The sequence below is a fragment of the Mustela lutreola genome, chromosome 14 (assembly GCF_030435805.1).
Source record: "Mustela lutreola isolate mMusLut2 chromosome 14, mMusLut2.pri, whole genome shotgun sequence".
Lineage (NCBI taxonomy): Eukaryota > Metazoa > Chordata > Mammalia > Carnivora > Mustelidae > Mustela > Mustela lutreola.
The window spans coordinates 30,968,944-30,994,429 of NC_081303.1; the positions used below are offsets into that span (position 1 = coordinate 30,968,944).

The window sequence follows — 25,486 nt, forward strand, 5'->3', positions numbered from 1 at the left end:
AAAGGCCGAGAAGCGATACAGATGACCTTTCTTTATTTCATTCGTGAACTAAAAATTTAGAGAAATCTCATGATTTTTGTTCAAGCAAAAAGAAAACCCAATCAGAACTGAAGATGACCATTTAAACAACTCAAGCCAACCAACATGACCAGTATTTTTTCTGTCACATGCTAAAATTAAAATTCTGGTGAAAGAAGGTAAGAGAACATTAAAACCTTATAGTATTTTTATTCTTTGTTTTACTTAAAGGTCATCTTCAAATGGTTTAGAAGTCCCTCCTACCACCCCCAGAACAAAAACAAAAAATCTGGTGTAAGACTTCTGGGATGGGGCCCCCAGATGACTAGGTCAATTAAGCGTCTGCCTTCAGCTTAGGACATGATCCCAGGATCCTGGCACAGAGAGCCAAATTGGGTTCCCTGTTCATCAATGAGCCTGTTCCTCCCTTTCTCTCTGCCCCTCCTCTCTGCTTGTGCTCTCTCTCTCAAATAAATAAATTTAAAAAAAATATATTAAAAAAATATTTCTGGCACAAATTAGGCATCTAGTTGTATCAAATCTTAGTAAAATTTTCCTAGGGTATTCCATTTATTGACAGACCTATAGCATTTCACTTAAACATCCAAAACCCGATCAAGGGCAAGCCTTACAGAATTTTCACAGAAAAGGAGTATTATATTACTTAAATTAGAATGATTTGAAGTCCACAAACTAGAAAACTGGTCTGAATGCTAAACTGTCTTGGCCACTAGGCCCACTCTGTTCTCCTTTGCAGACATGATATAGCTCTGTTCTGCAGTTCCTGGAGAGCAGGGAAATAAGCACCAGAGTTGTATGACAGCTAAGGGTAGGTTCTAAAGTCAGTACTGCTTGGATTTGTAGCCTAATTCTATCAATTTCCTAGCTGTGCTACCTTGGGTGCTTTTTATACTCCACTTTCTTATCTAGAAAATGAGGATATGAACAGTACCTAGCTTATGTGGTTACTACAAAAACCAAATGAGGTAGTTTATGTGGTAAAATGTAAAGACTGTAGACTTTGGCTCTCAGATTATTACTATTCATCTATGTATTTTCTGCCACACTTACCATGGTGCCTTGCATAGAGCAGGCGATCAACAAATGTGTTAAAAAGAAATACTACCCAAGTTTTCAGACATAAAATTACTTTGATCCATGATCTTCATTTGCAAAACTAACAGAGCTATGTCATGCTATTAGGGTAGTTAGTGAAGAAACCAGACTGTAAGAAAAGATAAAGAAAAACTAAGGTAAGGATGATATTCATGGTAGGAATTTCAGTCAAATGAGGATCTTCTGAGAGATTAAATAGGTCACTTGTATCCAATAGCTAGCTACTTTGCATGTTACCTAGGAATAAAGACATGGTTGCCCTACCTTCAATATGACTGAACTGTAATCTTGGAACTGGCTTACAAAAGGATTCAGTTATTTTTATTATTTGTTTATTTATGTATTTATTTACTTTTCAGTGTAACAGAATTCATATGCACCACACCCAGTGCTCCATGCAATACGTGTCCTCCATAATACCCACCACCAAGCTCCCCTAACCTCCCACTCCCCACCCCTTCAGTTATTTTTAACAAATGAAACGAAACTTATCCTAAGAATGATTTAGATGCTATTCTGTACTCAATGGGAGATAACATCAATGTCTAGGAAACTTGACATCTCTGACACAGACTTTAAAAACTTCCAATTTTGAATAATGCTAACATTAGACAATGCCTTAAAATTCAGTAGGTATCTACAAATAAACCTATCCTCAAGTCTCCAAGCCTGGTAGAGAATAACAAGCAAATTTTCAGTCTAGTGCTCACTTGACTCTATGAGTCATGACATAAGAGTGCTAATAACTTTTTTATTTTTTAACTTTATTTATTTCAGAGATAGCCAGCAAGCAAGCGCAAGCATGAGCAGGGGGAGGAAGAAACAAACTCCCTGCTGAGTGGGGAGCCCAGTATCGCAGGACCCTGGGATTATGACCTGAGCTGAAGACAGACACTTAACCGACTGAGTCACCCACGCGCCCTGAGAGTGCCAATTCTTCTAGTGTTTTATTTCTTAGGACTCCTACTGGAGTAGTAAGTGTATAAAAACTTCTGAAATTATGAAAATGTTCAAAATTACTTATAAACCTGTACTAGTATGATTTTTATATACTTAATAGTAAGTTAGTGTCTGTGAAAGATAACCAAGTTAGAAAAGAATGATGGTACTTACAATGCCAAGTCCCTTCCCCCTCATCCCCTAAAGCCATTTAAAAATAAGTTGACTTAATTTTATCAGTGGGGTTAATAGTTATTAAGTTGTAATTTTATAGATGATTACAGGAAAGACTGACAAAACTCAAAATTTTAATTTCAATACAAATTCAATACAAATTCTCCAAATACTAATAGTATGCCCTAATACTTTCTTTGAACTATAAGCGAAATAGTTATAATGCGTATCTTTATAGCAAGTCAGTTTAACCTCCCTTCTGTTTCTTCGCTTGTAAAATATGATAATATCACTTACCTCATAAAATTGTTAAGAATTAGATAATTTATGTAAAACAGAGTTGGGCACACAAAATTAAGTACTAAATAAATGTCAGTTACTAAGATTTTTATTGTTCTTTTCCCATTAAGGTTTGCTCAAAAAAAATTATAAAATGTTTTTGCTGCAATTACTGAAACATCAACAACCAGAAATGCCACCAGCAAAGCTGCTGGAATTGGGCGACTCTGATTCTGCTTACAATTAAAATGTAGATCTGTATAGCCGCTACACATTATTTATTTTTTAAGACAAAAGCTCTTAAAGAAAGACTATGAACAGGGTAAAGAAGTTAATGTAACCCTAGCTCCAGCCTTTTCACAAGTTCTCAAGTGATCTAAAGTAAACCTCAGAAAATTACCATTAAAGAATGTCAGAGGAATTTTAAATATATAAAAAAGAATGAGGGCAAAAAGCATGGAAGTGAGGTAATGGAAAATGCAGATGTAATTTTGGCTGAAGAAAAAGCTGGGGCTAGCTGCCATTTGGTTAGAGCTCATTCTCGGGATTCAAAAGAAAGTGAACATGCTTTATTGCTGTTTCAGAATACAATATATAATCCAGTGAGAAGGAGGTAAAGTACTCCACGGTGTACAGGATCTACAAATCAAATCAAAGAAAGGAAAAGGGAATAAAAGTCTTAAAATACCAAAAGCCAGTGACATTTTTTGACCATTAGACATTTTTGAGACCCAGTGTTAGAGCCTTTTATACATTTACGCAAGTAAAACTCTACCAAAGGAGAAGGGGAAAACTCGTTCATTTCCCCAGAGCTCCAGGCAGCTTTGGATTTTGTAAAAATTATCTGAATAAAAAATGTGAATAAAAAACCTAGTATTTTTGAAAAATATTTGTACACAAGTTAGTAGAAATTTCTATAACTAAAATGAAATAGGGGTGCCTGGATGGCTCAGTCGGCTAAGTGTCTACCTTCAGCTCAGGTCATGATTCCAGTCCTGGGATTGAGTCCCCACATTGGGCTCCTTGCTCAGTGGGGAGCCTGCTTCTCCCTCTCCACCTGACAGCCACTTGCCCTGCTTGTGCTCTCTCTCTCTGACACAAGTAAATAAATAAAATCTTTTAAAGAATTAAAAAAAATAAAGTAAAATAAAGAACTGTATCACAGGGTGCCTGGGTGGCTCAGGGGGCCTTTGTCTTCAGCTCAGGTCATGATCTCAGGGTTCTGGGATCCAGTCCCGCATCAGGCTCTCTGCTCAGCGGGGAGTCTGCTTCCTCCTCTCCCTCTCTGCCTGCCTCTTTGCCTACTTGTAATCTGTCAAATAAATAAATAAAATCTTAAAGAAAAAAAAAAAAGAACTGTATCATACTAAGAGATGAAGGCAGGTTTACCACTGAAAAATAAAAGAGGATCAGATAAAATCAGAAAATCATTGTAAGTTTAGGCATGCTTTCTTTAAACACTTCATTAGGTGCAAAAGAGGACACCGCTAACAAGGCCTGGCAATGAAATGTACTACTTCTACGACAAAGAACAGAGGAGCGATTTTTCACAAGGTAATGATGCAATCTAAGCCTCTGGTATTAAAGAGATGTTAAATTCCATAAGGATGGGGACAAAGTTCATTTTGTGGCACTATACATAATGCTGAGCAGAGACTGGCTGCCCGGTCCATATACTGAAAGAAAACTGGGGTGGGTAGGAAGCTGATAAACAAAACTGCCTCATAAATAAATCTTTTGTATTTAAAACAAATAAAATTACTAGAACAATGACAAGGGCCCAGAAGGGATCATTAATTCAACCAATAAATAAGTGCATACTTTTTGTTCTAAATGCTGAAGATAAAGCCTTGAACCAAGACATAAGAACTTACATTGCCAAAGGAGAGAAAGATGAATGAAATACAAAATAAAATGGTGCTTTTGAGAATCAAGAATGGAGGGGACACTACATTACAGAAGATTATAAGGATAGCTTTTCTTTTCTCAAAAAAAAAAAAAAAAAGGTCTATTATGAAAATCAAACAAATCAAAAATTAAGTGTGTGTGATGCGGGGAGGGAATCTTATAAGAGTAAGAGGAGTCACACCTAGACACATCAAAACAACATACTGATGTACTACAGAAAGGTAGGAGATTTTACGGAACCTTCTTTGCTTCTACTTGAGCAAAAGCAATAAATTAACCACAATAATTATTTCTATTGTTTTATTTCTGCTTGCTTTCTTTCCCAGAAAACATCCTAAGCTTGTCAAGCTACGGTCTTTTTCTCAAACTACACAAATAAAGTAGAAATGAGGCTAGGATATGCACATGAAAGAATATTTATGTTTCATACAACTAAAATTTTCATTTTTGCACAACATTCTACATTTTTCTCTCCAGCAAAGCAAAACGTCCCACACGAAATTTTTCAATAAGCCCCTTAAGATTTTTATCCAATGACAAGAACAAATGAGTGCTGTTAATAATTTTCAGATTTAAAGCAATAATTCTCATATAAAACAATTTTTTCCTTGAGATTTGCCAAACTATTCCTCTCCAGAAATACTGCATCCTTATTCTAAGAATTTTTCACTATATTGTCCAGGCTGACTAATTTTTACCTTGAATGCAAACCAACAGAAGAGACAATTTTTCAAGGGATGATGAGTTGAAAGCCAAGAAAATATTTTAACTTCTTATAATTTAATCCACATTGAAGTTAGATAAATTTGACAGTATCAAAATAAGAGTTTTCTCAGTATATCAACTGCCACCTCCTTTTTAAAGCTTCTCTAAGAATGGTTGGGTTTGGTCATAATGCTTCGAAGCAATAACATCATTAAGTTTGGATCCCCTCTCATCAACAAACATGATTTGCCTTTACCTTTTCTCTGTGAACTACAGATTCTTTCTGTTGATACACTCTTTCCATAAGAACCTTTGCAACATAACAGATAAAGGGTAGCATTATGCAAATTCTGTATACTGAGGAGGGATAGTTAAATAGGAGCTACCAGTATGCATAATGAGTACCATCTTTCAAACATCTTTAGGTCAAGTTTTTTTTTCCCCTTAAGATTTTATTTATTTATTTATTTATTTGAGAGAGGGAGAGCAAGCGAGTGTACAACCAGAAGGAGCAGCAGGCAGAGGGAGAGGGAGAAGCAGTTCTCCCCGCTGAGTAGGGAACCCAATGCAGGGCTCGATCCCAGGACCCTGGGATCATGGCCTGAGCCAAAGGCAGAGGCTTAACTGAGTGAGCTACCCAGGTGTCCTTTTAGGGCAAGTTCTGTTCTATCCAAAAGCATCTTGTAAACATTGACCTTTGGGCAACTGCACTAAGCCTAGTTTCCTAAGAGTAGGAAAGGATTCTGAAAACAAGACAACTTAAATATAAAAACCACAGTCATTAATTTTAAATTAGAATAAAATATGAAAAAAGCAAATATTAACAAGACATAAGCTGTTGTTTAGTCTTCATTCTTTAAAACACTTCAGTATTAAAGATCAGCAATGAAAAAACAAACCAGTTGACTAAATATTAAATCAAGCAGTGAAGAAATTGTATAAATTGAAAATGTCTCTTATTTTCTTAGAAAAAGTATGTATGGTTTGAATGATGGAATACATTTAATCTCAAGGTCTGCTGTACCACAAACTGCCTCCACATTAAAAGGATTATTTTCAAGATGGAAACAAACTTAGTCATAATAACTTACCTAACAAACATTAAGTTTTCCTTTTTCCCATCTACCAAAAGTTTATATTGCCAAATGTTCCACAATTATCTCACAGTCTCAGATGTTTATTTACAAAGCAAAGGGATGAACATCACATGGAGACTACCAACACATAAAATTATGTAGATGCTAAAAGAGATGTTCTCTATTTTAACTTCAGTTCCTTGTTGTTTTTTCCACTTTTGGTTTCTAATTCTTGGATAACTCTTAGAAACATCAATCTCATTTCACTAGGCAACATGAGAATTAGAGAAGAATTCCAGTAAAACCCCCAGGTTTTCAGTGCCATGGAGTGGTATATAATGCCATACCACCTCACTGGTAGACTAAGTGAGGAGATAAGACAGGTTTAGAGGAAGGAGGAAGGATGACGAAGTCACTCCTAAACATGCTGAATTAGTTACCTATAGAGATCTCATTCAGTCGATATTTGAGTGCAAATACCTCATCTAAAATGCTTCTAGGCACTGGTAATTGCTAGACAGCTGGATGTGCCAGAATTCCTAGGCTAGGTTTGGGAGCCACTGGGTGAATTACAGAAGTCTCAATGAGACCACTCCAGGGAGTACAGCGTAAATAAAAGCAGTGGCCTGAGACTTTCAGAAGAATAGATTTAAGAAAAACAGAGAAATAGGAGTCAATATAACAAAAGCCAGAAATGTAGAAGGTAAACCAAGAGAATGGTTGCTACTACTGGAAAATTTCAGTAAGTTAAGTATCTGCTATCAACCTCACAAAATTAATATGAGGCTTGAGAAATACCTATCAAACATTTCAACTAGGAAATCAATGGTGGCCCTACTGGGAACATAGCAAGAAAAAGAGAAAGGATTAGGTACTTTTTTTTTTTTTTTGGAAGATTTTATTTATTTGATAGAGACATCAAAAGTAGGCAGAGAGGGGGAAGCAGGCTCCCCACTGAGCAAAGAGCCCGATACGGGGCTTGATCCCAGGACCCCGAGATCATGACCTGAGCCGAAGGCAGAAGCTTAACCCACTGAGCCACCCAGGCACCCCGGAATAGGGTGCTTTTTAATAGCTTAGGTATAAAGTGAAGGAGAATTACATGGTAATGGTGAGAAGGAAGAGTCTGGAACATGAGAACATAGAAAATGGAAGTAAACTGAAAAGAGAAGTCAATCACTGGAGACCAAACTGAAGATACAGGCAAGATAATGGTTCTAATATTTTCTCCAAATCAACTTCTGCACCTCAATATTTGCCTCATTAGCTTTAACTCACAGGAATAATCACTGTGTTTGTTGCTGGTACCAAAGCTGGGAGAAAGTAAGTACACTCTCTAAAAGACAACAACCTTCCCAGTTCCCCCTAAAATCCCGTCACACTAGTGGTTTGCTCCCTTCTCTTTCTTTCCTCTCTATGTGCATGGCAGGGCAAAAATGTATGCACATGCATAGACAACTTCAAATTCTGTACCAAAGTCTCTGCTGTGGAAAAATGTAAAGCAAACTCCTGACCTAGACATCATGGCACCAAGATTTATATTCATTTGCTTATTTTCAACAAAAAAGAACCTTAATTTCCTTTTCTAAAAGGTATAAATTGCAGAATTTGAGGAAAACATTTCAATGAGAAACGAATAAAATCATAGAATCAGTCAATTTTGGAATGAGAACTTAACAGGGACAGTTGGAAAGATGACAGATCAAGACTTCAGAATGCAGATCAATCAAGAACTTGGTTTTACGACTATAAGCCATGCCTTCCACCTTATGGACCTTAATTTTCTAAATCATAAAGTAAGTGAATTAGAAGAAATCACCATGGTCCCATCCAGCCTAAAGAAGAGCATGATTCGGGTCCTTCGTGTGCTATTTCCAGGTAAAGAGAACCAAGGCTCAAAGAAGACAATTTAATGACTTGAAATGTTAGTAGTCCAGAAGAGTCATTTTGGAATTGAGGGCTGCTGATTCTCAGTCTAATGTTCTTTAAGTTATGTTCTTACAGAGTAAGAAGATATTGATGATTTTTAAAAAATCTTCTTTCCTCCTTACTGCCAATGACATTTTCAAGAATGCGCACAACCAAGGCCATGGTGAAAAGCGAAGCACATGAAGAAAGTCTCTCCTAACGTCTAGCTTAGAGCCTCTCTGATAGAGTCATGTGTACTATAGCCCTGCAATGTTGATCAAAGAAACAGCATAGTATTCTGGTATGTAGTGGCCATTATCCATGCTATGCTTGGGATACTCTGCCTTCAATCAGAATGCACAACACTTAAGTGGGTAGGAGAAGAATCAATGAAACAAGATGGGATTGGGAGGGAGACAAACCATAAGTGACTCAATCTTACAAAACAAACTGAGGGTTGCTGGGGGGAGGGGGGTTGGGAGAAGGGGGGGTGGGGCTATGGACATTGGGGAGGGTATGTGCTTTGGTGAGTGCTGTGAAGTATGTAAACCTGGCGATTCACAGACCTGTACCCCTGGGGATAAAAATACATGTTTACCAAAAAAAAAAAAAAAAGAGAGAGAATGCACAACACTGCCCATTTTCACTGGAATCCTATCATGTCCTACATGGTTCTAGTGAGTTCTACTTTTCTGTGAAAAACTAAGACTGATGCTCTATTACAGCAGAATCAGAGTATAATCAATTGCCTCTGTCTCTACTTGGTTTTCTAGTTGTGGGCATCATAAAGAGTTCAAAGATAACACTGAGACATTTAAATAAATAATGGATTTTCAATTACTTTCAAAAACAGTTACTGTGAAACCCAGTGTGAGTAATTACATGAAGACAATAGAGACAGAGGACAAAAGGATACTAGAAAGAAACAACTCTATGATTTGATTACTCTCTGCACAGGATCAAACCAATTTATCTTAATATATGCTAAGCATCTTATCACATAGAGTATTTTCTGTATTTAAATTTACATATACATTTTAAAATGGACAGTTTGAGACTTTTCATTGAAACAGAAAACAAAGCATTATTCCTTTTTTGTTGAAAATAATCTTGTAATATTATTGGTTAAATACTTCCTGGAATTTATAAACACTGTAAAATACACACAAGGAGATAAATTCTTAGTGAAATGATATATAAAATACATACTTGGTTGTCTCAGCACCTAGCTAAATTTTCACAGCTAAAATAACTTATTCCCCAGGAAAACAACAATACCAACATTCACTACGACTGCTTTTCACAATTTACCCTAAGAGATCTGCCAACTATATACATATAACTATATATATATATATTCATGATATTGAAAATAAATTCAATAAACCTTTTGATAAATTTCTTTAGTTAATGTTAAATGTTTTTGTGGTATTAAACTTCACTGCACACTCTCATTCTTTAAAAGCATTACGAAAAGAGCTAAAATGTATTATTTTTCCATGGTCCATCTTTATTTTTTCCCCCCCATGGTCCGTCTTTACGAAAAATGATACTATGAAAAACCTTAAGGGCAAAAGCTAATTTAATATGAAAATACATCCCAGGTAACAAGGTAACATATTTCTTTTTTTAACTTAACAATCTTGCAGTGATTTCTTTAAAGGATATACACACATTTTTAAAGTACCTTGGATTTTATATAAATTACTGATTAATCAAGACAGAACAGCTGGGCATAATGAACACACAGTGATATTACTCACCTAAATAGGGAATGCAAGGCGTCATCTTTAAGCTACTTATATAGTCTCTTAGCCTTTTGTAATTATCTTCTTTACTCATTACATATTCTAATTTTTCAAAGGTAGTTTTGTCTTTTCGACTTAGTAACTAAAAAATAAACAGAAAAGTCTAAGTTATTCCCAAATTCCATTTTATTATATTAAATAATTGAAGCTGTCTTTACTATAAATTTAAATTTCAGAGTTATACCATCTTCAATTATACTCTGGTAGTGTATAAAAAAAACAAAATCAGACATGTCTATTATAAACCCAGAGGTGCCTGGGTGGTGCAGTCAGTCAAGTGACCAGCTCTTAGATTTTAGCTCAGATCATGATCTCAGCACCATGAGATCAAGCCCTGCATCAGGCTCTGTGCTCAGCGCAGTCTGCTGGAGATTTTTCTCTTCCTATCCCTGTGCTCTTCCCACTCATGCTCTCCATCTCTAAAAAAAAATACGTAAATCTTAAAAAAAGGGCAGGGGGGGACCAAATCCACTATTTAAAAATTATAATATCCTTTGTATGTACAAAAAATCATTAACTAAGCAGTAAATTAGCTTCTCATCTTCACTATTTTGTTCTTTAATTTTTTAAGATTTTATTTATTTGACCGAGAGAGAGGAGAGCACAAGCAGGGGGAGCAGCAGGCAGAGGGAGAAGCAGGCTCCCTGCTGAGCAAGGAGCCTGATGCCATGCAGGGCTTGATCCCAGGACCCCAGGATCATAACCGGAGCTGAAGGCAGACGCTTAACCAACTGAGTCACCCAGGCACCCTTCACTATTTTAAATGGTTGAACGATTTTGTTGATCAATTTCCAAAGTTAAAATAATTACATATTCATATCCAGCTCAAATGTCCAAATACTTTATTTAATACACTGTCCCCTGCCTCTTCAAAGATTAAGATTATTCTTGCATAATCATTAAGAGATAAATACTGAATTTTGTGTTTCAGTAACAATCTTTCTTCACTAGTCCTAACAATAACCATAAAACTTGATTCACACTTTGGGATTTTTAACAAGACACTTTTTCTTTGATCCTGCTGATCAGCACTACTTCACATAGTTGATGAACAATCAACTGCACTGTTTTAGGAAGCTTATGGGGGTAGATTTGCAGTGACTGTCCTTTGAGGAAAACGGAGTCAATCTAGGGGAATAAAAGAGAAGTAAGGTCAATTACCCAAAACAGTATTAACTACTTGTTATTTTTTGTGTTTTTGATTTTAGCCATTCTGATGGGTGTTAAAGTGATACCTCACTGTGGTTTTAATTTGCATTTCCCCAATGAATAGTGATGTTGAGCACCTTTTCATGTTGGTCATCTGCATGTCTTCTTTGGAAAAAGGTCTATCCAGGTCCTCTGCCCATTTTCAAATTTGATGTTTTTTTTGGTGTTGAGTTGTGTAAGTTCTTTATGTATTTTGGATATTAACTCCTTAGATACATAATTTATAAATATATCCTCCCATTCAATACACTGTCTTTTAATTTTGATGATGCATAGAAACCTTTTATTTCGGTGTAGTCCAAAAAATTTAATTTTGTATTTGTTTCCCTTGCCAAGGAGACATTATCTAGAAAAGTATTCCTACAGCTGATGCAAAAGAAATAACTGCCTATATTTTCTTCTAGGAATTTTATGGTTTCACGTCTCACATTTAATTAATTTTGAGTTTATTTTTGTGTATGGTGTAAGAAAGTGGTACAATTTTATTCTTTTGCATGTAGCTGTCCAGTTTTCCCAATACCAGTTGTTGAAGAGACTATCTTTTTTCCCACTGTAGATTCTTGCCTCCTCTGTCATAAATTAATTGACCACACAAACACAGGCTTATTTCTGGACTCTTCTGTTCCATTATCTATCTGCCTATTTTTGTGCCAGTAACATACTGTTTTGATTACTACAGCTTTGTAGTATATCTTGAAATCTGGGATAGTGATGCCTCCAGCTTTGTTGTTCTTTTTCAAGAATGCTTTGACTATCTGGGGTCTTTTGTGGTTCTATACAAATTTAAGGACTATTCTAATTCTGTCAAGGATGCTACTGGTATTTTGTGTTTGCAAGGATATGGAGAAAAAGGAATCCTCATGCACTATTGGTGGGAATGTAAATTGGTACAGCCACTGTGGAACATGGTATGAAAGTTCCTCAAAATATTAACAAATTGGGGAGGGTATGTGCTATTGTGAGTGCTGTGAAGTATGTAAACCTGGCGATTCACATACCTATACCCCGGGGGTTAAAATATATTATATGTTTATAAAAAATAAAAAATTTTTAAAAAGAGCATAAAATATATTAACAGTTAAATTATCGTATGATCCAGTAATTCCACTACTGGGCATTAAAGCAATGAAAATGAAAAAAATAATTTGAAAACATATATGCACTCCTTAAACATGTTTATTGCAGCATTATTTACAGTAGTTGAATATGAAAGCAACCCAAACTTCCTCGACAGATGAATGGATAAAGAAGATGTGGTGTGTGTGTGTGTGTGTGTGTGTGTGTGTAAATAAAATGAGTTCTTACCATCTGCAACAACATGGATGGACCCAGAGAGTATAATGCTAAGTGAAATAAATCAAATAAGAGAAAGACAAAGTATCATATGATTTCACTCACGTGTGGAATTTAAGAAACTAAACAAATAAACAAAGGAAAAAAGAGACCAAACAAACAAAAACCCTAAAAAACCAAAACCAGACTCTTCAACATAGAGAACAAACTAGGGGTTGCTAGAGGGGAAATGGATGGGTGAAATAGAAGGAATTAAGAGAACAGTTATCCTTGGGAGAAGGGGGTGTGATTACGGACATTGGGGAGGGTATGTGCTTTGGTGAGTGCTATGAAGTGTGTAAACCTGGTGATTCACAGACCTGTACCCCTGGGGATAAAAATATATGTTTATAAAAAATAAAAAATTTAAAAATAAAAAAAGAAGAAGAAAAAAAAAAAAGAGAGAACAGTTATCTTGATGAGCACTGAGGAATGTATAGAACTGTGGAGTCATTATATTGTACATCTGAAACATTTTAATGTTAAAACTGTTATGTTAATTATCCTTGAGTTAAGAAAGGGTATTTTAAAAATATTAATGAAAAAATTCAGAGAGTATGTTTTTAAGTATTTCAAAGACTCTGGAAAAAATATTTTTTTCTTTAAATATATGAAGTTCCTATTTCATTGTGATGTAATAAACTCCACTTTATGTCATAAAATGTTATTTTTTAGGATATAAAATATGTCCACCTATAAAATGCTCATCTAATTCTATAAGGGTAACAGAAAATCTGAAGATTAATTTAGAGATAAGGAGACAGATTCAAAGTTGATCACAGGATTAGCAAGAAGCAGAACATACTAATACTCTCTTAGTCATCCACCCACAAAGACATCCTGTTTTTCAGTTTCTCAGTCTGGTTCTGGAGATAAAGACAATTCTGATGCCAAATGCACACTCTTTTATATAGAGTAATCCAAAGAGTACAACTGGGATTCACATTGGAATTTATTTTTTCATGGGCTCCAAGAGGCAGATTATTTTCAGATAATCTCTACCAGAAATATATCTGAGCAGTATTCCTCCTTCTTCAAAACAAAATATTTTAAGGAGTCTTTTGTTTTCATATTTTAGACAGATAGCCCACAGTCTAAAACAGCAGTTGCATAATCTTCTGCTTGGCCCAGCTTCAACATACTTGATTAGCATTTTCAAGATCAGGCACAAATCTCTGCTGTTACCTGGAAGGCCAACCATCCCTCTTCTCCCGCCTAACAGAGTATTTGGATATGGAAAATATGGTGATGTGATGTAGCAGGGTAACAGTAAACCTGTTCCTTTTTTCTTAAATCAATCATTCCAAAACTTTGGTACAGAATCAGGAGAAACGCAGCTGATTTTGCCACATCTGAAACACAGAACTCTGGTAAAGAACTACATGGTCTAGTGTGTATAAAAAGGGAGTGCCTAGTTGGCTCAGTTGGTTAAGCACCTGCCTTGGGCTCAGGTCATAAGGTCCCGGGATGAAGCCCTGCATCCAGCTCCCTGCTCAGTGGGGAGTCTGCTTTTCCTTCTCCCTCTGCCCCTCCCCCTGCTCATGCTCTCTCTTGCTCTCTCTCTCTCAAATAAATAAAATCTTTTTTTTTTCAAATCAATAAAATCTTAAAAAAATAATACGTATAAAAATAACTTATATTTGGAATTTTCATAATAATCGATAGCCAGATTAAAAGGATTCAATCTGGTGTGGGACCATAGAGCCTTCTTTCAGGAAGACTATAGGAAAAGCATGGACAAAAGAATTAATTAGATGTTAAAATAAGGTGTTTGCAGTGGTATCTCAGAAACTCGTCCAATGCCCCCAAAGCTATTATCTACGAAGTCCTGATTTTTTTTTCCTGCTTTTCAAATCTTTTTCTGACATTACTAATGTTATCCCTACGATTTACTTCACTATACTCTTCCTACCAAAAAAGGGGAAAACAAAGTGGTTCTCAACTGCATGCTTTAGGTACCACACTCTTCCTCTGGCGAGGAGCATGACAACCAGGGGGCAAAGCTCTTCACATGTTCATTGATGCATGAATGTGGGAACTTCAAAATGTTCTTGGCTAGATCTCTACACCATGTTACCATAAGAAATCCACTTTGGGGAAAATGGATAAACCCCTATTCATGTCAGTCACCATAAAAAAATATAAGATTCCCAGATCACCTCTTATCACCTTGATTTGTATCCCCATACATATGTACAAATGTGTTCATTTGCATAAATAATTTATCTTGAACCTTGGATGCAGGTTAATTATAACCTTCTGTTCATGACACTCAATTATCATTAGTCTCTGATATGGCTTTCCTGTTAAATTCATTTATTCTTAAATTTCCTAACAAACACATCTATTTTCCTAAGAACCACACACCATTAACACATCTACATATGTGCTCCTTCCATATCTAAATCCCTTGATTTTTTTTTTTTTTAAAGATTTTCTTTATTGAGAGAGATCACAAGCAGGGGTAGGGAGAACCCCATGTGGGGCTCAATCAGGACCTAGAGATCACAACCTGAGCCAAAGGCAGATGCTCACCCAACTGAGCCACCCAGGCACTCCTCTTAACTGTAAGTATCCAATAATCTCCTTCCTAAATTTTGCCTATCATTCTCTTAAATTTTATTTGATTTTTGACTGAACAATATCATGCTATTTTTAATCTTTGGATTTACTTATTCAATGTTCTGACACTGAAGTTCCACCAATAATGTTACATGTGGCTGTAGTTCACTCATTTTCACCGCTTCCCTATATATATCTTCTTCTCTGAAGTACTATCATTTTCTATTTTTCTTTTTTTTTATTTTGCTTTTTAAGAGATTTCTTTATATATATATATATTCCAGATATAAATTCTTGATCAGTTACAACTGCTTCACATTATTTTCCCCCATTCTGGGGCTGCTTTTCAGTCTTCTTTAAAATATCCTTTGATGAAGAGAATTCTTCCTTTAATGTGGTAAAAATTTTTCATCTTTTCTTTCACTGTTTGAGGTTTTTGTATCTTATCTGAAACACCTTTACAGATTCCAAGATAGAATCTATTCATACCAAGCCAGAGAGATATTAAGCTATTTTTCTCTTCTAAAAGCTTCCACATTTTTCATTCCACATATAAGGCTTTAACTCATCTAACAAAGACTTTAATTTTTCCCCCAAACTAATAATCAATTTCCTGGCTCCATTAACAAACAGACCCTCATTTCTCCACTGATTTATAATGCCATCACTATCATATATCAGAATTCTATAAAAGCAATTATCTATTTTGGGGTTCTTTCTTCTGTTCCACTGGTTGACCTGCACTAACCGTACATTACCAAAATAATACATCTTGGTATCTATTAGGGCTGTGTCAAAGTCTTCAACCCCATTTTCTCCTTCAGAAATAAATTGGCTATCCTGACCCTTTACATTTCCATGTAAATTTTATAAGCAATCTTGTCCTGGAAGGGGACTTTGATTCAAGGTGCATGTATCTCTACATACATTTGGGGGAAACTGGCATCTTTAAGATTTCCTATCCATGACTAAGGGATATTGTTCCATCTATTTAGTTCTTCTTTAATAACTTCCTGTGAAGTTTTATAGTTTTCTGCATATACATCTTACATATATTTAAGGGCTGATACTATAAATACATGGCAAAGAAAAAGAACCCAGCCCTCAGCCTTGGAAAAACAAACCTGTAAGGAAGAAGCTGATCAGCTAGATCACCTGTCATGGTCTACTCTGGACCGACCACTCTGGGGATGACTGAGCAATGTTCCATGGACTATACATGGTCAAGATTTAAACCAAAGGTGAATTATTCTGAGATTGCTATTTGAAAAAACGTCTTGCATATATTATCCCATATATTGTTTGCTGTTGTGTCTCTCTTTTTTTTTTAAGATTTTATTTATTTATTTGAGAGACAGAGATCACCAGGTAGGCAGAGAAGCAGGCAGAATGAGAGGAGGAAGCAGGCTCACCACTGAGCAGAGAGCCCGATGCGGGCCTCAATGCGGGGCTCGATCCTAAGACCCCGGGATCATAACCTAGGCCAAAAGCAGAGGCTTTAACCCACTGAGCCACCCAGGCGCCCCTGCTATTGTGTTTCTTTTACTGATACTGTAAAAGGTGTCCTTCCAAGTGGTATTTTCAAATTGTTTCAAATACAACTGGTTTTGTATACTGTTTGTATATTCAGTTACTGTAATAAACTGTTTTTTTCTTAAATTGTGGTAAAATATACATAACATTCACCATTTTAACCATTTTCAAGTGTACACTTTAGTGGCATTAAGTACATTCACCTTATCAACCAACCATCACCACCAACCAAGCATGGTCAGAACTCTTTTTATCTTCTCAAACTGAAATTCCACACCCACTGGACAATAACTCCCATTTCTTCCTCCTTTGGGCCCCTAGCAACCATCTTCTACATTCTGTCTCTATGAATCTGACTATTCTTGGTACCTGGTATATACAGAATCAGACAGTAGCTGTCCTTTTATGTCTGGCTAATTTCTCTTAGTGTAATGTCTTTAAGATTCATGCATGGTGTGACGTGTCAGAATTCCATTCCTTTTTAATGCTAAATAATATTCCATTCTATGGGTATGCATTGTGTATATCTATTCATCTGCTGATGGATGTTTAGGCCATTTACACTTTTCCAACTGGACCTCCTGGGTCTCACGGTCCATCCTCTGCAAAAGCTCCATTCTTAATCTTTTCTTTAATCACTCTTCCTTCTTTTGTAACATGAGCCTAGATTTGAGTTGGGTGCAATCCTGGCTCCTTGCTTTTCACAATTTTCTCCCAACATCCTCCAGCTTCTACTAAGTTCAAGCACTAGATCAGTGCTGTCTGATCAAATTTTGTAATGAAAATGATCTCTGTCTGTGCTGCCCAATACAATGACCACTAGCCACAGGACTACTGAGTACTGGCAACATGGCTGGTATGAATGAGGAACTAAATTTTAAATTTAATGATCTAAATACCCACATGTGGCTAATGGCTACCATACTGGACGGACAGCACTAGATTGTAACACTTATGTTTCTATCATCAATAGAGCTACTAATCATTTTCCTCATTGTATCTTAAAGGTGTTAGTAGTTGGAGAAAGAGTCCGTGAACCACCATGATTTCCGTATTTTGGTGACTGTAATTTTCACATAGATGACACTCTTACTACATGGTATCTAAGTTCCTTGACTTCACTTCCCTTCAATGAGCCTACCTTCTAACACTCTGTCTCTACTCCCTTGGTTATCCTGAATCCAAAGAGAACTGACTGCACCAGATTTTCCAATCCAGTTACCAATGCTACTTTTTCACTCTTCCTTCTCTCTTTTACTGGGTTTCAATTCCTTACCTTACTAAAACAACTTTGTACATTTACCCACTTTCTCTCTTGTGCTATCCCTGACCCCAATACGGAATAAATAGTCCCTGAAAAATTCCAACACTGGTTAAATACAATTCTCATCACTATTCCAGACTTAATGCTGAACACCTGAACCTGTCTAGAGAATACATGACTTTGCTGACTGGTTTCACCTTTAATTTATGACCAAAAATCTCAGTCATAAGGCCTACCATACCAAACCCACCCTATTTCCCTAGTTAATTCATTCTCACACTCTTCTAATAAGAGGACTTTCATCTGTTCTTCTTTCTTCAAACCTCTAACACCTCTCCCCCACCACTCTCAATCAGTGACTCTGCTTTACATGTCTTAAGAAACAAGTATCAGGGGAATTTCTATAGAATCTCACCACCACAGCTACCAACTTACCTGCATGTGTAACCAAATGCATTCCCTTCTCTCCTGTTAAAATGGATAAACTGTTTCTGCTCCACTCCAGAACCAGATCAATTCCCTCCTGCCTGATTAAGGATATTGCTAGAGTAACTTCTTGCTCTCCTACCATTTTTCTATTAGGTCACTGCATCAGCATACAAACATACTGTCATGGACCTCATTTCCAAAAACAAAACAAAATTTGGTCTTACATCCCCCTCTAGCTGTCAGATTTCTCTGCAGCACCTCAACCCTGCCCTTTACAACAAAATTCCTCAAATGCATTTTCCTTATTTGCTATCTCGTATTTTTCTCCACATTCTCTCAAATCCAATCAGTTTTTGGTCCACCACTATACTGAAACCACTCTTGGCAAGGTTGCCAATCCTCTTCAACTGCCCATATCCAGTGCTCATGTCAAGGTTCTCACCTAATTCAACTTACTAGCAGCATATGGCATGGGGGATCACTTTTTTTTTTTTTTTTAAGAATTTATTTACTGTCGGAGGCAGGCCCCTGGCCAGGGCGGCCTCCGCCATTAAAAGATGGCGCCTGTCTAGTTGCCAGGTTAGGATTGCCTTGTGAGACTAAGCAGAACGCCCAAAGAGGAAGTAAACAGCATTGGTTGCTAGCGAAGTTGTTCGTTTAGGTGCACAGCCTGATTCGCTCCCTCCTGTACCCTGCTCACTGATTGGTCATGTAAGCGTATATAAGTGTGTAGACTTGCGGAAAGGAGAAGAGAGAGAAGATGCATCCGAACTGGGGCGTCTTGTCGTTCTTGTGCGCCGAGGGCGATAATTTACTTATCTGACAGAGAGAGAAAGAGGGAGCAGCAGGCAGAAGGAGAAGGAGAAGCAGGTTAGCCGAGCACGAAGGCTGATGTGGGGCTTGATCCCAGGACCCTGGGATAATGACCTGAGCTGAAGGCAGACGTTTAATGACTGAGCCACCCAGTCTCTCCATGATCACTCTTCCTTGAAAACAGTTTCATTACCTGACTGTGGAAAACTCCCACTGTAATATTTCCTTTGCTGAGTCCTCATTTTTCCAATCTAAATCTTGGGAGGCTTCCAGGGCTCTTCATCTGTATTTATAATTCAGGTGATCCTTATCTGGCCTCATATTTTAAAGAATACCATTATGCTGATGATCAAAAAAATGTACCTCTAGCCCTAACTCCTCCCTTAAACTTGTACACCTGACTCTGACCTTACAGTTGCACATGGATATTTATCAGCCAACTCAAACTTGGTATGTGTAAGAAGAGAACCTCCCTGCCCCACCACCAACACACTCCTTCCCTATACCCCCAGAATATCAGTAAACAGCATCTCCATTGTTTGATTTGATGTGACCTCTCTGGACTCACTAATCTCTTACCATCAACTACCCCATAGCTTACTCCATTCTCTCAACACTGACTGCCCTGCTATTCTTTGAATGTCATCAGGGCCTTTGTACTGGCTATCACGTCTGCTTGAAATTTTCTTCTCCCAGATTTCCACACAAATGGTTCTCTCAGTTCTTCCAGCTCTCGAGGCAACTGTCATGGAACAGAGACTCTCTTACCACATACAATTAGCCCTTGAACAATATGGATCTGAACTCCGTGGGTCCACTTATACGTGAATTTTTTTACAGCGTATACGTGAATTTTTTTACAGCGGAGTACTGTAAATACATATTCTCTTATGATTTTCTTCTTCTTTTAAGTGTTAACTTAAAGGAAGAAAATGCCGGCTTCAAAAAAAAAAAAAAAAAAGAGTATAAACTAATTTAAAGATCCTTATCTATTTTAATATTAACCTTACTAAGAACTACAGAAGAAATAAATACATCTTTCTTTCTTTCTTTCTTTTTTTTTTTTAAGATTTTATTTATTTATTTGACAGAGAGATCACAGTAGGAGAGAGGAAGGGAAGAGATCACAGAGAGAGGAAGGGAAGCAGGCCCCTTGCTGAGCAGAGAGCCCGATGCGGGACTTGATCCCAGGACGCTGAGATCATGACCTGAGCCGAAGGCAGTGGCTCAACCACCTGAGCCACCCAGGCGCCCCAATACATCTTTATTTCTAATAGGAAGTCTAGCCCTTTCATTAACTAAGAAGATGACTTACCGCCCATGTTTTAGTCAACCTGAAGATTGGGGCACTCTGTAAGCCAGAAACCACCGCCATAAGTGCATGAAGGTTATTCAGCTCATACAGCTTCTGAAATTTAAGAAAAAAGGGAGGAGAGAGGAGAAATAGTAAGGATAACTTTAGATTAACAAATAAAATCTAGGCAACTTGTAGTGTTCTAGTACTTCTTACTCTCATCAGTGAAATTTGTCTCTGGAGTACCCATTATGTTTACAGTAAGTTGATTTTGGCCCACAACAGAACCTCCATGTTCTAACCTGGCATTGTCCCCAAGCTCTGGGAACAAATCTACCTCTGGTTCAATAATGTATTAAGAAAACCAGTATGAAGCTTACCCAGTATGATCATGCACCCCAGTTTCTAGTAAGGAGTCTCCTTCCTTATACTGAAATACTAAGCCTCCACCTTATGATCTCAGTTTCAAGAAAGGATCCTGATCCAGTTTCCTACTCTACCCTCATAATTCCAGGGTTATGGTTCAAACCTGCTTTCCATAGTCCTTATTTCCTGCTTCCTTCTGCCTGAATCCTCTGAACCTTTGTTCTTCAACTCTCCACTTGCTTCCCAATACTTGACCTTGCTTTTTTTAGTCTCCCTACAGAACTCCTCTCTAATATTAGGTTCTGACAGTTTGCCAAGAGAGCTGCTTGACATTTAATGCTATTTTCCCTAATTTCCTCATACTTCCACATAGTTACATCTTAATGGTCCTATCTGAAAAATCATTTAGAATGGTCCTTGCCCACCACCAAGAGACTCCAAAGCAAAAATGCCTGTTTTGAACATTAGTGCAAGGACGGGGAAGGGTTCTGTTTCTCTGGAGATCTCTGACCAATATATCACCTTAACTCAGGTCTCAAAGAATTCCCATAAAGTTTCAAGGAATATGAACTCAACAGACTCAATTTTTTTTAAAAATGGAAAACAAGGGGCGCCTGGGTGGCTCAGTTGATTAAGCATCTGCCTTCAGCTCAGGTCATGATCCCAGAATCCTGGGATCAAGTCCCGCTTTGGGCTCCCCATCTCCCTCTCCTTCTGCCTGCCATTCTGCTATTTGCACTCTTCATCTCTCTGTGTCAAATGAATATTTTTAAAAAATAAATAAAAATAAAAGCTTAAGCTTAAGAAAATTAAAAAATGGGAAATGAAAAAACATAAGAAATAAGAATTCACAAATGGAGAACATCAAGTATAGGCCTCAGTGAAATGAAGATTAAATGAAGATATTATCTAGAATGCAACATAAAAGTTTTTTTTAAAATGTGAAACAAAGAGACATGAAATGTAGAGAAAAAAAGCCAACATTTATCTAGTCAGAGATGCAGAAGATGATAAAAGGATTGGTAGAAACAGCATCTGAGAGATAATGGCAGATTATTCTCTCAGATTACTGAAAAGATGTTAGTTCTTAGGGTCAGGAAGCTCAAGGAATCCTAAGCAGAGTAAAGAACAAAAAGCAAGTACAAAAAACTGTAAGTCTAGAATCGTACTTTTTTAAAGATTTTATTTCCTTTTTTTTGGAGAGAGAGCAGGAGCAGAGGGAAGAGGAAGAAGCAGGTACCCCACTGAGCAGGGAGCCCAATATAGGGCTCCCTGAGCTGAAGGCATACACTTAACTGACTGAGCCATCCAGGCACCACTAGAATAGCCTTTTTTAAGAACAAGGAAACACAAAGAGACTTCTAGGTTAAATAAAATAAATATCACTTTAACAAAGAATTTTTAAAAATGGTGTCAGGTGCTCAACATCACTAATTATTAGGGAAATGCAAATCAAAGCCACAATGAGATATCCTCTCATACTGCTGATTGGCTAATATTAAAAAAAAAAAAAAAAGAAAGAAAAAAACCTCAGAAAATAACAAGCACTGGCAAGTATGTTGGGGAAATACTGCTCATACACTGCTGGTGGGACTATAAATTGATGCAGCCACTATGAGACTGACGCGCTACCTACTGCGCTAACGAGGCACCTTGATGCAGCCACTATGGAAAGCATTGTGGAGGTTTCTCAAAGATTTAAAAACAGAACTACCATATGATCCAGCAATTCTGTTTGTGGGTTATTTACCCAAAGAAAATGAGAACACCAATTCAGAGAGATATATGCACCCCTATGTTCACTGCAGCCCTACTTACAATAGACAAGGTTCGGAAGCAACCGAGTACCCACTGATAGATAAACAGATAAAGAAGCTGTGGTATATATGATACAATGCAGTATTACTCAGCCATAAAAAAGAATGAAATCTTGCCATTTGTGATTATCTTGTTGGATCTAGATGGTATTATGCTAAGTGAAATAAATCAGACACAGAAAGACAAATAGAGTATGACTTTACTTATATGTGTAATCTAAAAAACGATATAAATGAACAAACAAAACAGAAACAGATTTATAGAAAATAAGCTGTCGGTTATCAGAGGGAAGGGTTTGGGGGAATGGACAAAACAGGCAAAGGGGATTGAGAGGTACAAACTTCCAGTCCTAAAATAAGTACATCATGGGAATGTGATGTACAATATAGGAAATATTGAAAAAATTATTGTAATAATTTTGTATGGTAGCTAGACTTATCATTAAGATAATTTCATAATGGAGCGCCTGGGTGGCTCAGTGGGTTAAGCCGCTGCCTTCGCCTCAGGTCATGATCTCAGCGTCCTGGGATCGAGTCCCGCATCGAGCTCTCTGCTCAGCAAAGAGCCTGCTTCCCTCTCTCTCTGCCTGCCTCTCCATTTATTCTCTGTCAAATAAATAAATAAAATGTTAAAAAAAAAGATAATTTCATAATGTATAAAAACACTGATTCACTATTATGCACACCTGAAACAGGATACTGTATGTCAATTACACATCAATAAAAAAAATGGTGCCAGAATTATTCAAATGAAAAATACAAACAGTAATCCATAATTCATACTTACATAAGAAATTTATTCCACATGGAGTAAATACTCAAGTACAAAAATCAAAGCTATAAAACTTTAAGTTATATATGCTTAAGTAAGACCATAAAAATTAAAGATCAGTAAGTTTGACTACTAAACTTAAGAATACCTATATCAAAACATAACATGAAAAATGATGACAAGTTACAAACAGCATGATACATATGAAAACACATAACAAAGAACTAGCATCTAGATTTAAATTAAAAAAAAAAAAACTCCTACAAAAATCAGTAAATAAGAGAAAACTGTTCAAAGATCTTGAACAGACATTTCAAGAGAGAAAACCTAAATGATCAATAGAGAAAATATTGTTCAATCTCATCACGTTCAATGAAGGTTATTTGTCTGTCATTGTTCTCTCTATATTTCTAGGGCTTCAATGCTCACATGAGCACCAAGAGACTCCCACAAGAAAGCTTTACAGCAGCAGTGTTTATAACAATAAAAACCTGAAACTATCCAAGCTAGAGTATGCTGAAGAATTTGTGGTATATGCAAACAAAAGAGCACTCTACAACAGAGATATACCCCAAACCATGCAGTAACAGTGCTTAGTAAAAAAAAACCAAAAAAAACCAAAAACACGTTTTTGGGGGCCTGGGTGGCTCAGTGAGTTAAGCCTCTGCCTTCGATCAGGTCATGATCTCAGAGTCCTGGGATGAAGTCCCGCATCAGGCGCTCTGCTTGGCAGGGAGCCTGCTTCCCTCTCTCTCTCTGCCTACCTCTCTGCCTACTTGTGATCTCCATCTGTCAAATAAATAAATAATATCTTTAAAACAAAACAAAAACCAATTTTTAAAAGTATAAATGTAATTTGGAAATAATTTAAATAAAACTGAAAAACATATATAACAATATGAGATTCAGTAACACACACACACACATATATATATAAAACTATCAAAGAAAAGCAAACAACGTTGTGGGCAGTAGTTCCTTTTGTAGTGGGAGGGTAGGGATCACCTATGAGAAGACCTATGGGAATTCAAAGAGGGCAGTGAATACATGGACATCCACCTTACCATTCTTTTGCTACTTTTTTTTTTTAAGATTTTATTTATTTATAAATAAATAACCCACTGAGCCACCCAGGCGCCCCTCTTTTGCTACTTTTAATCTATTTATAAATATTTTGTGTGTCTCTGAGATCAGTTTTATTCATCAAACTTGATTAGACTATAGTACCCAGTTATTTAATTAAACATTAATCTGGGCATTGCTGTGGAGCAATTTTATAGATATAGTTTACATCTATAATCAGCTGATTTTAATTAAAAGAGATTACATTGATAATCTGGTAGGCTGCACCTAATCAGCTGAAACAGCTTAAAAGACAAAAACTAAGGTTTTCCAGAGAAGAAATTCTGCCTCAAGAATGCAGCTTCAACTCCAGCCCGAGTTTCTAGACTGTCCAACAGCCCTACAATCGATTTCACACTTGCCAGCCCCCTCCCACAACTACTGGAGCAAATTCCTTAATTTTCTTTATATATTATATATATATATATTTATCCATCCTCCCATTCTAGAGAACCCTGATACAATCTACTAAAAGAAGAAAAAGACCTGCCAGTTTTATACAGACTGAATACAGAAGGGAGGGAGGCAAAATTAGAGGGATTTTAAGAGATGGTGCATGACAAAAAAAGAGTATGAACTTACTAGGGCTTGGGACGAAAGCAACTACTGTCAAAAATAAAGTCTAAGAATCTGCGCTGGTACTAAATGATTACTTGATGAGGAGGGTAACAGGAAGACTGATAGGCAGAATTTGGTGGTTTTGAACAGAACATGTGAAGCACATACACAAAATTAAAACAAATTCAGACTCTGTGGAGAAAACAAGAAATGAATTTGTTAGCCAAAACTCCTTATTTATTTAACATATCACAGAGAGTGTTTTTTATAAATTTTATGACACTGCCATAAAATATATTTGGAAAGCTAGCTCTGCCACCTAGTGCCACAGAATGTTAGAATGTAATTGTTCCCAGGTGTTCAAGGAAAATATAAAAGTGTTACAACTCACAGCAATTACAATTTTATAATAATTATAATAATTTAAAACTATAAAAATCGTATCCTCATTTTAGTCCACTTTCATTCAGACATAAAGTTATGT

The 25,486-nt window shown here is 36.7% G+C and overlaps 1 protein-coding gene across 2 annotated transcripts in view; it reads right to left on the minus strand.

The window, feature by feature from the left end:
- The window catches only part of RALGPS2 (Ral GEF with PH domain and SH3 binding motif 2), a 156,041-nt gene that overhangs the window by 65,991 nt on the left and 64,564 nt on the right, over positions 1-25,486 (minus strand). For both annotated transcript variants that reach the window (XM_059147046.1, XM_059147045.1), the window contains exons 7-8: positions 20,389-20,481; positions 9,887-10,013 (exon numbers count right to left, since the gene is read on the minus strand). In XM_059147046.1, the coding sequence (XP_059003029.1) occupies positions 9,887-10,013; positions 20,389-20,481 (220 nt within the window). The remainder of the gene's footprint in view (positions 1-9,886; positions 10,014-20,388; positions 20,482-25,486) is intronic.